This window comes from Heptranchias perlo, chromosome 2 (genome assembly GCF_035084215.1).
Source record: "Heptranchias perlo isolate sHepPer1 chromosome 2, sHepPer1.hap1, whole genome shotgun sequence".
In the NCBI taxonomy this organism is placed as follows: Eukaryota; Metazoa; Chordata; class Chondrichthyes; order Hexanchiformes; family Hexanchidae; genus Heptranchias; species Heptranchias perlo.
In genome coordinates this window covers 9,471,437-9,487,306 of record NC_090326.1, presented here as the reverse complement: position 1 = coordinate 9,487,306, position 15,870 = coordinate 9,471,437, and the positions used below count along the sequence as shown (strand labels likewise).

The window sequence follows — 15,870 nt, the reverse complement described above, 5'->3', positions numbered from 1 at the left end:
TGTGCCATTAATTTAAGGAGACAGTAATGAGTTGGTTTAATACTAGATTGGACACCACAATCAACATTAACAGAGTACTAGCATCATAATTCTGAAACTACAGTACCTTTTCTATCACACCATTGATATGAAGCTGCTTAAACAGTTACCATTATGCACTTAACCTATTCATTTCTATTGAATACAGAAGGCATAGTGATACAACATGGCTTTTTGCGAAAATGTGCCATGACCTTTACTAGCGGATAAATGAAAAGCCAACTTTAAATGTAACTGTTTTAAGATTACCCAATCTAATTGATCCAATAACTTATTTGCCCTCGTCTCCTCCTCCTTCCTCTTCAATACACTTCTCAACCAACCTGGGAGAAACACTTCCTTTTCTTTCTGAAAAGATTAATGTTTCAAAAGTCCAAAGTGCCTTGAAGGCCCAGGACTGACCATCCTGTACTTTGCTGCTTATGCTTGCCAGTGAGTCATGAAATCATGTGGACTGTGAACTTGCTGTGATATCTCATTGCGGGGTAACGATGAAAGGCACGTGTGCTTGCAGGGCAATGTACAGACCATTTCGGAGTTAATAAATGGGAATAAGTCATTTTGCTGAACGAAGGATTGCGGATGCTAAATTTGAATATTTATTCCCTTAACATTTGAGAAATGTTTAAAAGAAAACTAAGGGATAAATACCTTATGTGTTGATGCAAAATAAAATCTTTTCATTTGGAGAGGAGTGCCCATGTGTTTTCAAGGAAATTTGCGTTCTTCTCATTTTGTCCAGAAATTAAAATAGATCAAAGGTCACACGTTTCCTGAAAATCGCCCAGGGTGAAATGCTATTCGTTTCAAAAGGCTTTATAAAAGAAAAATTACAATCAAAAGTGTTGTCAGGGTACACTCGAAATTCCTTGCACTTCACAATCAGGGGACTGGACTCCACAGGGTCCAATGTGAGAGGCTGTGCTCCTGACGTGGAGCCTCACTCTACGGGAGCAAGAGGAATTTATTTTAATAACCATGGTGGTGTCGATCTTCCAATGTGTGTGTGTGTATATATATCTAAATATTTATACACATATAGCGCACACACAGTGGAATCTGATTGTAAATTTAATCTGAGCGGGTCCCAAAGTTATCAATATAGCCAAACGATCACTACACCCGATGCTGGCGGCTAAGCAGCTGGAAAATCACATTGGCGGGGGTTAAAACAGCTGTTTGTAAGCAGCAGCTCAATCTACCAGCACATGATCCAAAGATACTTTCCCATGAGAAACATTAACTTCATTAAATTAAAGTCCACTGTAAGGAATGTTGAAAGTTACTGTTAAAAAAAATGCCTAAAAGTTATTCTCACATGTAATGGGAATGCAGAAAGGTAAATCTGGCAGGGTGAGCTGCATGCCCAATAACCTCACATGTAATGGGAATGCAGAAAGGTAAATCTGGCAGGGTGAGTTGCATGCCCAATAACCTCACATGTAATGGGAGTGCAGAAAGGTAAATCTGGCAGGGTGAGTTGCATGCCCAATAACCTCACATGTAATGGGAATGCAGAAAGGTAAATCTGGCAGGGTGAGTTGCATGCCCAATAACCTCACATGTAATGGGAGTGCAGAAAGGTAAATCTGGCAGGGTGAGCTGCATGCCCAATAACCTCACATGTAATGGGAGTGCAGAAAGGTAAATCTGGCAGGGTGAGCTGCATGCCCAGTAACCTCACATGTAATGGGAGTGCAGAAAGGTAAATCTGGCAGGGTGAGCTGCATGCCCAGTAACAGAGCCCACTAGATTTTCCTTCCATTGAAATTAGTGGGTTTTGTAAGGTGGGGGGGCTGATCAGCCCTGTCTGATTTTCCGCTCTGCGCTCTGCCCAAGGCAGTGTTTAACACCCAGATGGTGACAATGGAATTCTAGCTGAATATTACAGCACAACAATCCACCAACATCAGCACAGATCTGAAATTAAAATAAGTAATAAATCCTGACTGTTTAGGGGCCCCATTATGAGGAAGCGATATAAACAAGATGAATCAGAGGTTCTGGCCTTAAGTCCTGAACCCGGATCACAACATCAGGTCTATGCATCAAGGTGGCTAAAGTTTACTTAGAGCTTAATTTGCAAGCCAAACTATTCTGATTTTGCATTGATTTTCTATTAGCATTGGTGACCTCCATCAGATACCTGCTCTGCTATGATTGTATTAAAGTGGAAACATTCCATCCAACAGATATTGATAGATCAACATCTTTTTTATTTTTTGTGACATACTATTGTTTAAAACTTTGAGCACTGCCTAAATCACTGGGTGAACTTGCTCAGAGGTATTACTGTGACTGAATCTGAGTGTTAAATTAAAACAAACACAGTTAAAATAACAAAATCAATCATACACTCAGGGTCAATGACTGCTGATACATTATGGACTTTAGAACATGATTCTTAATAACTCCACCCGAGTTTGTTCCCTTATAACTTCTGCATTCATTTAAATCAACAACAAAGACACAATCAAGCTGCTTTGGATGTTTCCCCCAATGCTCCATTGGTAAATGCACTGCCATGTGCAGTATTGAGCCAGAGAGATTCCCAGGGAAAGCTCAGAGGCTTGATTCCTGGAGTGTGGTGTGTTAGCCAAACTCAGCTAGGGTGATGATGGGGTGCTACAGTTAGCTTCTGTGTCTCTGTGCTAAAGAGGGAAAGAAACAGCCATGGGTTTCTTTTCACTATCCAGTGACCCCTGCTGATAGAACCGTGCATGTGGGCATAAGGTAAGGATAAAGTCAGTCAAGGCTGCAACATCCTCTCCACTCAAAAGGTTTGCTAACACTCACTGCTCAGGTTCACAAAAGGAATGGCTGGTTGAGTGAGATATTGGAGAGCTGCCAGCACCTGAGGAACCATATCCCAGCAAGAGTCACTACCTTCAGGAGAATCATAGAATCATAGAAAGCTACGGCACAGAAGGAGGTCCATTCGCCCCATTGTGCCCCTGCTGGCCGAGAAAGAGCTATCCAGCTTAATCCCACTTTCCAGCACTTGGTCTGGAGCCCTGTAGGTTACAGCACTTCAGGTGCACATCCAAGTACTTTTTAAATGAGTTGAGGGTTTCTGCCTCTACCACCCTTTCAGGCAGTGAGTTCCAGGCCCCCACCACCCTCTGGGTGAAAACATTTCTCCTCAGCTCCGCTCTAATCCTTCTACAAAATACTTTGAATCTATGCCTCCTGGTCACTGACCCCTCTGCTAAGGGAAATAGGTCCTCCCTATCCTCTCTATCTAGTCCAGTCATAATTTTATATACCTCAATTAAATCTCCCCTCAGCCTCCTTTGTTCCAAAGAAAACAACCCCAGCCTATCCAATCTTTTCTCAGAGCTAAAATTCTCCAGTCCTGGCAACATCCTCGTCAATCTCCTCTGTATCCTCTCTAGTGCAATCACATCTTTCCTGTAATGTGGTGACCAGAACTGCACGCAGTACTCAAGCTGTGGCCTAACCAATGTTTTATACAGTTCGAGTATAACCTCCCTGCTCTTATATTCTATGCCTCAGCTAATAAAGGAAAGTATCCTGTATGCCTTTTTAACCACCTTATCAACCTGTCCTGCTACCTTCAGAGATCTGTGGACATGCACTCCAAGGTCCCTCACTTCCTCTACACCTCTCTGTATCCTCCCATTTATTGTGTACTCACTTGCCTTGTTTTCCCTCCCCAAATGCATTACCTCACACTTCTCCGGATTGAATTCCATTTGCCACTTTTCTGCCCACCTGACCATCTTCCTGCAGTCTACAGCTTTCCTCCTCACTATCAACCGCACGGCCAATTTTTGTATCATCTGCAAACTTCTTGATCAAGCCCCCCACATTGAGGTCCAAATTATTAATATGTAGGGAAGGAAATTGGTAGGAGAAAGCCCCATATATTGTTAATGTGAATGGATTGCTTTATTGCATTTGTTTTTTAAAAATGCACTGATGGTGACAGCGGCATTTTAAGTATAAATACTAAGTGTGCAAGTTTTGATGGAATCCATGTGAAAGGGGAAACTAAGAACAACTTCAGAGTTCTGATAACTTTCCATCTTAATTAAATGCTGCCCGCGTCATGTATGTTTTACTATCGAACTCAGGCTTACTTTAAACGTCTGTCACCTTGTTATCGATTAAAAATGTTACTTTGTATTTGACAGCCTGAATCTGTCGGACAGACCTTTCCTGCCAGATTGTTATCCTTGTGCTTGCCCAATTGTCTGTTCAGGGCATCTGAACAAATAGCATTGACGCTCCAAAGTTTGGCTCCACCCAGCTTCCCACCATCTGAATATAACTTGTGTTTTTTCTCAGTACCAGTTTATCAACTACTTTGTTGTTAAAGAGATACATAACACATTAATTGAAAGAAAAACAGACAGTCACAGGAGCAGCTAAGAACCCGAATCTGAAAATATCCCTCCATACAATCCCAGTTAGGTGAGATGGCAGACGAAAAGGCGAATGACTGTGTTATGGGCGATGCCAGCGACAGTCTGAAGGAGGAGAGGCCAAAGTGGGACAATAAGTTTCAGTATGTTCTGAGCTGTATCGGATTTGAAGTGGGACTGGGAAATATTTGGAGGTTCCCATACCTCTGTCAGACTTACGGAGGTGGTGAGTACACAAGCACAAAGACAGAAGATAAGTTTATTTGTACGGTAACCTGGGTGAATTTCTCTGTAGTTTGGAGTTTCTTAAGTTTGGGAGTCACTGTTTGTGAAAGTAGAGGATGGACACTTAACACATAAAACAATATTCCTTTGCACACTCTTTTAACAGAGGCACTAAAGATTTAAAATAAGTAGTTTAACACCTGCATGGAAATAATGCACAGAGGAAAGTCATTAGAACACATTCAGTGTCTGTCCACTAATATCGCCCACTGTGATTTCTAAGTTTAAGGGTCTTCATTAATTTCTATGATGGGTTTTTACAGGTCAAAATGATCAAAGCACAAAGATAATCAGCACTTATGTTTTGATCCAGTAGAAACACCTATTATTATATTGACAATAGCATATGATTTGATTATTTTAGAGAATGAATTGCAGCATCCATTATTTTCCAGTTTAGTGAGAATGTCACGAGACTCTACGATAAGACAACATGCATAAAATCCTTTTGCATCAAATGTTGTTGTTGACAAGTTTGCCATCAAGTATAAGCCCATTAACCTGTGTGTTACTGATATCACACAGCACGGTTCCATCCATCGGTGATTTAGTGAGTCGCTCACCAGGGGGATTAGTCGACACTTAATTGCTAGTTTGTCAACAAGTTGCACATTCTGGTTGACAAACTTGTGATAAAGTGAGTGGCTGTGCGGCGTAGGGTTACTGAGCCTCAGAACGTGACGGAGCTGAGTCAACAGGTCTCGATTGTGTGAGTACGCTGGTTCATCACTCTTCACACAGTCACCCTCAGTGGTTCCTTTACATGTTTGACCATTTTACCATCGAAAGAATTGAGAAAAAAAAGACTTATATTTAAGGGTTGTGTTTTACAGCAAAGTCTCACAAATATTTTTTTAAAAAGGCACTGAGATGAAAGATGGTTAAAATATTCCTGAGTTATGTTCGATGATGTTTCTTTATAGACTGTAAATAATAAGCAATTCATTCTCGGCAGTCTCGGTAATTGATAAACACCTCACACCCAATGTGTTCAGAGGAGCCCTGGTCCGGAGTGCTCGGCAGGGATTGTCTAACATGGGCCTTCCTCTCAAATTGTGCACATGGGGAGGTAAAAGACTGAAACAGAGACACAGGCAGTCCGTCAGGTTTTGTAAACAGAAAGCTGCAAGGGCAAGTTTTACAAAGGGTCAGGAGATTGGAAAGCAGGAGGGTAGTTAGAAGTTACTGGGGTAAAACAGGTGAGAGCGAATCGGCAGCTTGTTTTACATTGCTCCTGATTTGTATTTCCATTGACTTCAATGTTACATCCCTGAGTTACACTCCCGTATAGTCAGATTTTGCACCAAGGTTTAGCAGTAAGTTCGGCACCGTTTTTGGTACTATTGGGGTCCCATCTCAGCAGGGGAGGAGAGATATCACTGCAGAACCTTGCCACAGTGTAAGTGGGCTGTGCCAGCTGGAAAATGTAAAACACCAATTTTGAGTTTGGCACTTTCCTAATCACAATTGATCGCCCTATGGCCAATTGCGGTAGAGATACCAGACTTGAAAGGAGAACGGGCCCCCTCTCCTGCCAGGATCAGATCCTGGCACGTTAGCTTGCCTGCTTCACGCAGGCTTACATAGCATTGGACGGGGGAGGCAAGTGGAACTGGCAGGAATTCCAGTGGATATCATCATCCCACCAATCCTGCACCTTCTTGTGATGTCCTCATGGAAGGGGAATGAGAAGCACCCACTCCACTTCCTTCTCCACAGTACAAATGCAACCTAACTCCTCATCCACCTCTCCCCTTTGTGCGGCCCTCCAGGATTGTTCATGACCCACCCACAGCACCAAGACCACCTTGTTCAAAGTCACCAAGGAAGTCATGGTCTGACTGTGACTGAGCCTCACCTTGTCCTCCTTGATCTCTCTGCCATCCTTGACATGGTCAACCACTCGGTTGTCCTCCACCAGGCCTCCTTTGTAGTCACCCTCCACACATTGTGCTCTCATGGTCCCATTCCTATCTGTCAGTGATTTCTGGTCCAGGTTGAAGTCACCAAGGATGAGGAGTCACCAAGTACAGAAATGTGAAGACAAAAACGTTACCTTGCCACTTGTGCGTGCAGTTGACTGTTGCAGCTTAAATTATGTTTGAGGATTAGAATTTGACAATCACTCATGATTTCTGCCGGGATTCACCTGATCATGCTCAGAATTCTTAAATTGCATTCAGGAGAACTTTTTTAACCAGTACGTAGCAAGCCCAACAAGAGTGGGGGGGCTGGGCGGGGGGGTGGGGGTGCAGTTCTGGATTTAGTTTTAGGGAATGAAGCTGGGCAGATGGAAGGAGTATCAGTGGGAGAGCATTTTGGTGGCAGTGATCATAATTCAGTTAGGTTTAGCATAGTTATCGAAAAGGACAAAGACAGAGCAGGAGTTAAAGTTCTAAATTGGGGAAAGGCCAGTTTTACTAAGCTGAGAAGTGATTCAGCAAAAGTGGACTGGAAACAGCTCCTTGAAGGTAAATCAGTGTCAGAGCTGTGGGAGGCATTCAAGGGGGAGATTCAAGGGGTTTAGAGTAGACATGTTTCCACGAAGAAAAAGGGTGGGACTGCCAAATCTAGAAGCCCCTGGATGAGAAGGAGCATACAGGGTAAGATAAGGCAAAGAAAGAAAGCTTATGTCAGACACCAAGAGCTCAATATTGTTGAAAGCCTAGAGGAGTATAGAAAATGCAGGGGTGAAATTAAAGAGGAAATTGGAAAGCAAAGAGAGGACATGAAAAAGTACTGGCAAGTAAAATTAAGGAAAACTCAAAAATGTTTTATAAATACATAAAGAGCACTGTGGGCGAACCTTCACCACACGGACTGCAGCGGTTCAAGAAGGCGGCTCACCACCACCTTCTCAAGGGCAATTAGGGATGGGCAATAAATGCCGGCCTCGCCAGCGACGCCCACATCCCATGAACAAATAAAAAAGAGGATAACTAAGGAAAGAGTAGGGCCTATTAGAGACCAAAAAGGTAAACTGTGTGTGGAGGGGGGAGATGTGGGTATGGTTCTTGTATATTTTGCGTCTGTCTTCACAAAAGAGGGGGACAATGCAGAGATTGTGGTTAAGGAGGTGGAATGTGAAATATTGGATGGGATAAACATAGTGAGAGAGGAAGTATTGAGGGGTTCAGCATCTTTGAAAGTAGATAAATTGCCAGGCCCGGATGAAATGTATCCCAAGCTGCTAAGAGAAGCAAAGGAGGAAATAACGGAGGGTGTGACCATCATTTTCTAATCCTCCCTGGCTACAGGCGTGGTGCCGGAGGATTGGAGGACTGCTAATGTTGTACCGTTGTTTAAAAAGAGAGAAAGAGATAGACCAAGTAATTATAAGTCTAACCTTGGCGGGGGGGCAAATTATTGGAATCGAATCTGAGGGACAGGATAAATCGTCATTTAGAAAGGCACGGATTAATCAAGGACAGTCAGCATGGACTGGTTAAGGGAAGGTCATGTCTGACTAGCTTGATTGAATTTTTTGAACAGGTAACAAGGAGGGTTGATGAGGGTAACGCATTTGATGTAGTGTACATTGGTTTCAGCAAGGCTTTTGACAAGGTCGCACATGGCAGACTGGACAAAAAAGTAATAGCCCATGGGATCCAAGGGAAAGTAGCTAGTTGGATCTAAAATTGGCTCAGTGGCAGGAAGCAAAGGGTAATGGTTGACGGATGTTTGTGACTGGAAGGCTGTTTCCAGTGGGGTTCCGCAAGGCTCAGTATTAGGTCCCTTGCTTTTTGTGTTATATACTAATGATTTGGACTTGAATGTGGGGGGCTTAATCAAGAAGTTTGCAGATGATACAAAAATTGGCTGAAAGCTGTAGACTGCAGGAAGATATCAATGGACTGGTCAGCTGGGCAGAAAAGTGGCAAATGAAATTCAATCCAGAGAAGTGTGAGGTAATGCATTTGGGGAGGGCAAACAAGACAAGAGAATACACAATAAATGGAAGGATACTGAGAGGTGTGGAGGAACAAAGGGACCTTGGAGTGCATGTCCACAGATCCCTGAAGGTAGCAGGACAGGTAGATAAGGTGATTAAAAAGGCATACGGGATACTTTCCTTTATTTGCCGAGGCATAGAATATAAGAGCAGGGAAGTTATGCTCGAACTGTATAAAACATTGGTTAGGCCACAGCTTGAGTACTGTGTACAGTTCTGGTCACCACATTACAGGAAAGATGTAATTGCACTAGAGAGGATACAGAGGAGATTTACGAGGATGTTGCCAGGGCTGGAAAATTTCAGCTATGAGAAAAGATTGGATAGGCTGGGGTTATTTTCTTTGGAACAAAGGAGGCTGAGGGGAGATTTAATTGAGGTGTATAAAATTATGACAGGACTAGATCGGGAGGACCTATTTTTGGGAGGACCTATTTTCCTTAGCAGAGGGGTCAGTGACCAGGGGGCATAAATTTAAATTAATTGGTAGAAGGATTAGAGGGGAGCTGAGGAGAAATGTTTTCACCCAGAGGGTGGTGGGGGTCTGGAACTCACTGCCTGAAAGGGTGGTAGAGGCAGAAACCCTCAACTCATTTAAAAAGTACCTGGATGTGCACTTGAAGTGCCGAAACCCACAGGGCTACAGACCAAGTGCTGGAAAGTGGGATTAAGCTGGATAGCTCTTTTTCAGCCGACATGGACACGATGGGCCGAACGGCCTCCTTCTGTGCAGTAACTTTCTATGATCCTATGATCATCTGCCATAACAGATAACCTGGAGAAACTCCAAACCTTCGAGGAAATTCTACTCCAATGACTCATGGCCTGTTAATATTTTTCCCCATTGTCTACTTAAATCAGTCATTCACTTTCTGTTGACCCTGGGGTCAGGGGGATATAAACCACATAGAGAGAAATGTTTATTGTGTGAAGCTTGTGGAGGATTATTGACAAAGGTGAATGAATGATTCACTGGACTATCAGCTTGGTTCAGTTGGTAGTGTACTCGTCTCTGAGTCAGAAAGTTCTGGGTCCAGGACTGGCACTACTGAGGGTGGTTTTGCACCGAAACATTAAATGTAGGTCCCACCTGCCTGTTCCAGTGGTTCAGCTTGATGCTAGCAATCCCATTATTTCAAGAGCAGAGGCTGCTCTCGTCATGTCCAGCCCAAGCTTCCTCCATCACTAGCACTAAAAACAAAGCATTTGTCTCGTTGCTGTCCTCTGCCCAAAATGACTACCAACTTGAGAGTTCCACCAGCCAGATAGGGAGCTGCCATTGGTGGGGGGATGGGGTGAAACCTATGGAGTCCTCTTAATTCCACCCACCAACAAAACGGAAGATCTTTAAACAGGTGTGGACTGCATCGCTAGGCCTACAGATGCAAGACTGATCGATTATTTCTAACCCAAGTCTGATTTACTTCCAGTGCATTCACCGTTTTGAAAAGGAAAAGAACTGTACCTTCTTTTGTGCACCATGCTGTAAAATATTAACCCACTTCTATCCATTACAGTGAGTTTGTAATCTAGTTGACTATTTTTCTCACCAATAAAAATCTAAACATTTAGTCCCTCGGTCTGCCTTTGCCAGCATTGTATCCGCAGGTGCCCGACTCCGAGATGCTTGTCAGAGGTGAGCGCATAACAAAAAATCGGAGCAATCAAATTTTTTAAAAATGCAATAACATCTTAATATAATCTTTCCAGAGCAGCATCTAGTGTCTCGGGGCGGTGATTTTTCACTCCCCCTTTTGGCTAAAGACTCAAGTTGGTGGTTGCCCCCTAAATCACCACCGTCCCCACTCCCCACCGCCCCCCCCCACTGAGGTAAACAGAGCCCAGGATTTTCCAATAGCCTGGAAGACCCCACACATGGGTAAAATTAAATTAAAAGCTGGGAGCATAAAATTGCTGTTAGTTTATCAAATTTAATAACTTGAACTGGTTTATTAACTAGACTAATAAAACTAAATAAACAGGGGAAGGAGCTGATTGGCTGGTAGCTGGTGATTTCTTTTCCTGTTGAGCGTTTTTTTTAAGGCATAATTTATTTTTAAGTTTGGTAAACAATCTAATAAATCGAGGCATGGCAGGGCAGCTCAGACCCATGGAATGCACGGCCTGTGCCATGTGGTAATTCCAGGACACTTCCCATGTCCTGAGCAACCACAGGTGCAGGAAGTGTCATCAGCTGGAGGAGCTCGAGCTCCGGGTTTCGGACCTTGAACAGCAGCTGGTGTCACTGCAGTGTATCTGCGAGGCTGAGAGTTTCGTGGATAGCACGTTTCAGGAGGTGGTCACCCCGCAGATTAAGAGAGTGCAGGCAGAGAGGGACTGGGTGACCGCCAGACAGACAAGGAGGACCAGGCAGGTAGTGCAGGAGTCCCCTGAGGGCATCTCACTCTCCAACCAGTATTCAGTTCTGGATACTGGTGGGGGAGAGGATTCCTCTGGGGAGTGCAGCCAGAGCCAAGATCATAGCACCATGGGTGGCCCAGCTGTACAGCAGGCCGGGGGGTGGGGAGGAGAAAGGTCAGGAGAGCAATAGTGATAGGGGATTCTATAGTTAGGGGAACAGACAGGCATTTCTGCGGCCACAGATGTGATTCCAGGATGGTATGTTGCCTCCCTGATGCCAGGGTCAAGGATGTCACTGAGTGGCTGCAGAACATTCTGTGGGGGCGGAGGGTGAACAGCCAGAGATCGTGGTCCATATTGGTACCAATGACATAGGTAGAAAGGGGGATAAGGTCCTGCAGGCAGATTTTAAGGAGTTAGGAAAGAGATTAAGAAGCAGGACTTCAAAGGTAGTAATCTCCAGATTACTCCCGGTGCCACGCGCTAGTGAGGATAGAAATAGGAGGATAGAGCAGATGAATGTGTGGCTGGAGAGATGGTGCAGGAGGGAGGGCTTTAGATTCCTGGGGCATTGGGACCAGTTCTGGGGAAGGTGGGACCTGTACAGGCCGGACGGGTTGCACCTCAACGGAGCCGGGACCAATGTCCTCGCGGGGAGGTTCGCTAGTGATGGGGGGGAGGGGTTAAACTAATTTGGCAGGGGGATGGGCACCAGGATGTAGCAATGGAAAGGAGAAACAAGGGCACAAAGGATTGGGGAGAAAGATAGCACTAGAGCAAGTAATAGTACAGTATTAGGTGGGATCATACAAAGAGAGAGTACAAGAAAGTCTAAGACTGGTTTGCAGTGGATCTGTGTAAATGCATGAAGCCTGGTAAAGTTGGTGAGCTGCAGGCGCAAATAGTCACATGGGAATATGATGTCGAGGTGATATCGGAGACCTGGCTCAAAAAAGGGCAGGATTGGGTACTAAATATTCCTGGATACAAGGTGTTCAGGAAAGATAGGGAAGGAAAGAAAGGGGGAGAGTGGCAGTATGATTAAGGAGAATATTGCAGTACTGGAGAGAGAGGATGTCCTGGAGGGGTCAAGGACAGAATCTTCAGCTGCTTCATCAATGGCCTGCCCTCCATCATAAGGTCAGAAATGGGGATGTTCGCTGATGACTGCACAGTGTTCAGTTCCATTCGCAACCACTCAAATAATGAAGCAGTCCGAGCCCGCATGCAGCAAGACCTGGACAACATCCAGGCTTGGGCTCATAAGTGGCAAGTAACATTTGCGCCAGATAAGTGCCAGGCAATGACCATCTCCAACAAGAGAGAATCTAAACACCTCCCCTTGACATTCAACGGCATTACCATCGCCAAATCCCCCATCAACATCCTGGGGGTCACCGTTGACCAGAAACTTAACTGGACCAGCCATATAAATACTGTGGCTACGAGAGCAGGTCAGAGGCTGGGTATTCTGCGGCGAGTGACTCACCTCCTGACTCCCCAAAGCCTTTCCACCATCTACAAGGCACAAGTCAGGAGTGTGATGGAAGACTCTCCACTTGCTTGGATGAGTGCAGCTCCAACAACACTCAAGAAGCTCAACACCATCCAAGATAAAGCAGCCCACTTGATTGGCACCCCATCCACCACCCTAAACATTCACTCCCTTCACCACCGGCACACTGTGGCTGCAGTGTGCACCATCCACAGGATGCACTGCAGCAACTCGCCAAGGCTTCTTCGACAGCACCTCCCAAACCCGTGACCTCTACCACCTAGAAGGACAAGAGCAGCAGGCACATGGGAACAACACCACCTGCACGTTCCCCTCCAAGTCACACACCATCCTGACTTGGAAATATATCGCCGTTCCTTCATTGTCGCTGGGTCAAAATCCTGGAACTCCCTTCCTAACAGCACTGTGGGAGAACCTTCACCACACGGACTGCAGCGGTTCAAGAAGGCAGCTCACCACCACCTTCTCAAGGGCAATTAGGGATGGGCAATAAATGCTGGCCTCGCCAGCGACGCCCACATCCCGTGAACGATAGTTGTTAAAAAAGCATACAGGATCCTGGGCTTTGTAAATAGAGGCATAAGAGTACAAAAGTATGGAAGTCATGATGAACCTTTATAAAACACTGGTTCGGCCACAACTGGAATATTGTGTCCAGTTCTGGGCATCGCACTTCAGGAAAGATGTGAAGGCCTTAGAGAGGGTGCAGAAGAGATTTACTAGAATGATTCCAGGGATGAGGGACTTTAGTTACGTCGATAGACTGGAGAATCTAGGTTGTTCTCCTTGGAACAGAGATGTTTGCGAGGGGATTTGATAGAGGTATTCAAAATCATGAAGGGTCTAGACAGAGTGGATAGAAAGAAACTGTTCCCATTGGTGGAAGGGTCAAGGACCAGAAGACATAGATTTAAGGTGATTGGCAAAAGAACCAAAGGTGACATGAGGAAAAACTTTTTTACACAGTAAGTGGTTAGGATCTGTCCGAGGGGGTGGTGGAGGCAGATTCAATCATGGTCTTCAAAAGGGAACTGGATAAGTACTTGAAAGTAAAAATTTGCAGGACTACAGGGAAAGGGCGGGGGAGTGGGATTAGCTGGATTGCTCTTGCATTGAGCCGGCGCGGACTCGATGGGCCGAATGGCCTCCTTCCGTGCTGTAACCTTTCTATGATTCTGTGGTTCCATAAAGAGTTGTAGAAGCTACCCCTTTCCCAAACTTCACCCAGTCCCATGGCCCACCCTCCCTGTTTCATCTATGCTCCCTCTCTTTATCAAGGGACAACGCAAGTCCTGTCAAACCTTAATACATAATTTACAAAAATGTATGGACTATATAAGACCCTCAATTTATGTATCGCTAAGTAACAAGCAACCTATACTGTTCAGTCAGACAAAGAAATGTGTAAATTCTTTGTTGAATTCAATAAAAACTTTCTCATGGGAAAATAAACTCCTGGGCATAAGAATTCTTCAATCTGTAGTGACGTCATGAATTTGAGAAGACTTCCTGAGTTTGATACTTGGATAAGGTATGTGTACATGTGTCTATTGTGTGTGTATGTGTGTTTGTGCATGCGTGTGTGTATGAGAGAGACTCTCGGGTTGAGTGCCGAATAGTCGCAATATCAACAATGCAACCATGACGCCTGCCCAAAGTGGAAGGCCCCAATTTTCATATCTAAACAGCCTCCCACCCTGTTTTGGGTGGGACTGCTGGGCGCCGATCTAAACTCAGGGATTGCCACAGTGGACGGTGATCTATATTGGACGACGATCTATAGTGGATGGTGATCTATAGTGGACGGTGATCTATAGCGGACGGTGATCTATAGCGGACAGTGATCTATAGTGGATGGTGATCTATAGTGGACGGTGATCTATAGCGGACAATGATCTATAGTGGACGGTGATCTATAGTGGACAGTGATCTATAGCGGACAATGATCTATAGCGGACAGGGATCTATAGTGGACGACGATCTATAGTGGACGGTGAACTATAGCGGACGGTGATCTATAGCGGACAGTGATCTATAGTGGATGGTGATCTATAGTGGACGGTGATCTATAGCGGACGGCGATCTATAGCGGACGGCGATCTAGAGCGGACGGTGATCTATAGCGGACGGTGATCTATAGTGGACGGTGATCTATAGCGGACGGTGATCTATAGGGGACGGTGATCTATAGTGGACGGTGATCTATAGCGGAGGGTGATCTATAGTGGATGGTGATCTATAGCGGACGGTGATCTATAATGGATGGTGATCTATAGCGGACGGTGATCTATAGTGGACGGTGATCTATAGGGGACGGTGATCTATAGGGGACGGTGATCTATAGCGGACAGTGAACTATAGTGGATGGTGATCTAGAGCGGACGCTGAGTGGACGGTGATCTATAGCGGACGGTGACCTATAGCGGACGGTGATCTATAGCGGACGGCGATCTATAGCGGACGGCGATCTATAGCGGACGGTGATCTATAGCGGACGGTGATCTATAGCAGACGGTGATCTACAGTGGATGGTGATCTATAGCGGATGGTGATCTATAGCGGACGGTGATCTATAGTGGACAGTGATCTATATCGGACGGTGATCTATAGCGGACGGCGATCTAGAGCGGACGGTGACCTATAGCAGACGGTGATCTACAGTGGATGGTGATCTATAGCGGACGGTGATCTATAGCGGACAGTGATCTATATCGGACGGTGATCTATAGCGGACGGCGATCTAGAGCGGACGGTGACCTATAGCGGACGGTGAACTATAGCGGACGGCGATCTATAGCGGACGGTGATCTATAGCGGACGGTGATCTATAGCAGACGGTGATCTAAAGCGGACGGTGACCTATAGCGGACGGTGATCTATAGCGGACGGTGATCTATAGCGGACGGTGATCTATAGCGGACGGCGATCTACAGTGGATGGTGATCTATAGCGCACGGTGATCTATAGCGGATGGTGATCTATAGCAGATGGTGATCTATAGCGGACGGTGATCTATAGTGGACGGTGATCTATAGTGGACAGTGATCTATAGTGGGCGGTGATCTATAGTGGACGGTGATCTATTGTGGATGGTGATCTACATAAGAACATAAGAAATAGGAGCAGGAGTAGGCCAATCGGCCCCTCGAGCCTGCTCCGCCATTCAATAAGATCATGGCTGATCTGGTCCTAACCTCAAATCTAAAATCATGTCCAATTTCCTGCCCGCTCCCCATAACCCCTAATTCCCTTTACTTCTAGGAAACTGTCTATTTCTGTTTTAAATTTATTTAATGATGTAGCTTCCACAGCTTCCTGGGGCAGCAAAT

The 15,870-nt window shown here is 45.2% G+C and overlaps 1 protein-coding gene across 3 annotated transcripts in view; it reads left to right on the top strand.

Moving 5' to 3' along the window:
• Positions 1-4,339: 4,339 nt before the first annotated feature.
• The window catches only part of LOC137335054 (sodium-dependent neutral amino acid transporter B(0)AT3-like), an 81,041-nt gene continuing 69,510 nt past the window's right edge, over positions 4,340-15,870 (top strand). The window contains exon 1 of one of the 3 annotated variants that reach the window (XM_068000133.1): positions 4,340-4,653. In XM_068000133.1, coding sequence (XP_067856234.1) covers positions 4,482-4,653 — 172 coding nt within the window. In that variant the 5' untranslated portion in view covers positions 4,340-4,481. The remainder of the gene's footprint in view (positions 4,654-15,870) is intronic. The other 2 variants (XM_068000140.1, XM_068000148.1) reach the window with 2 other exon arrangements.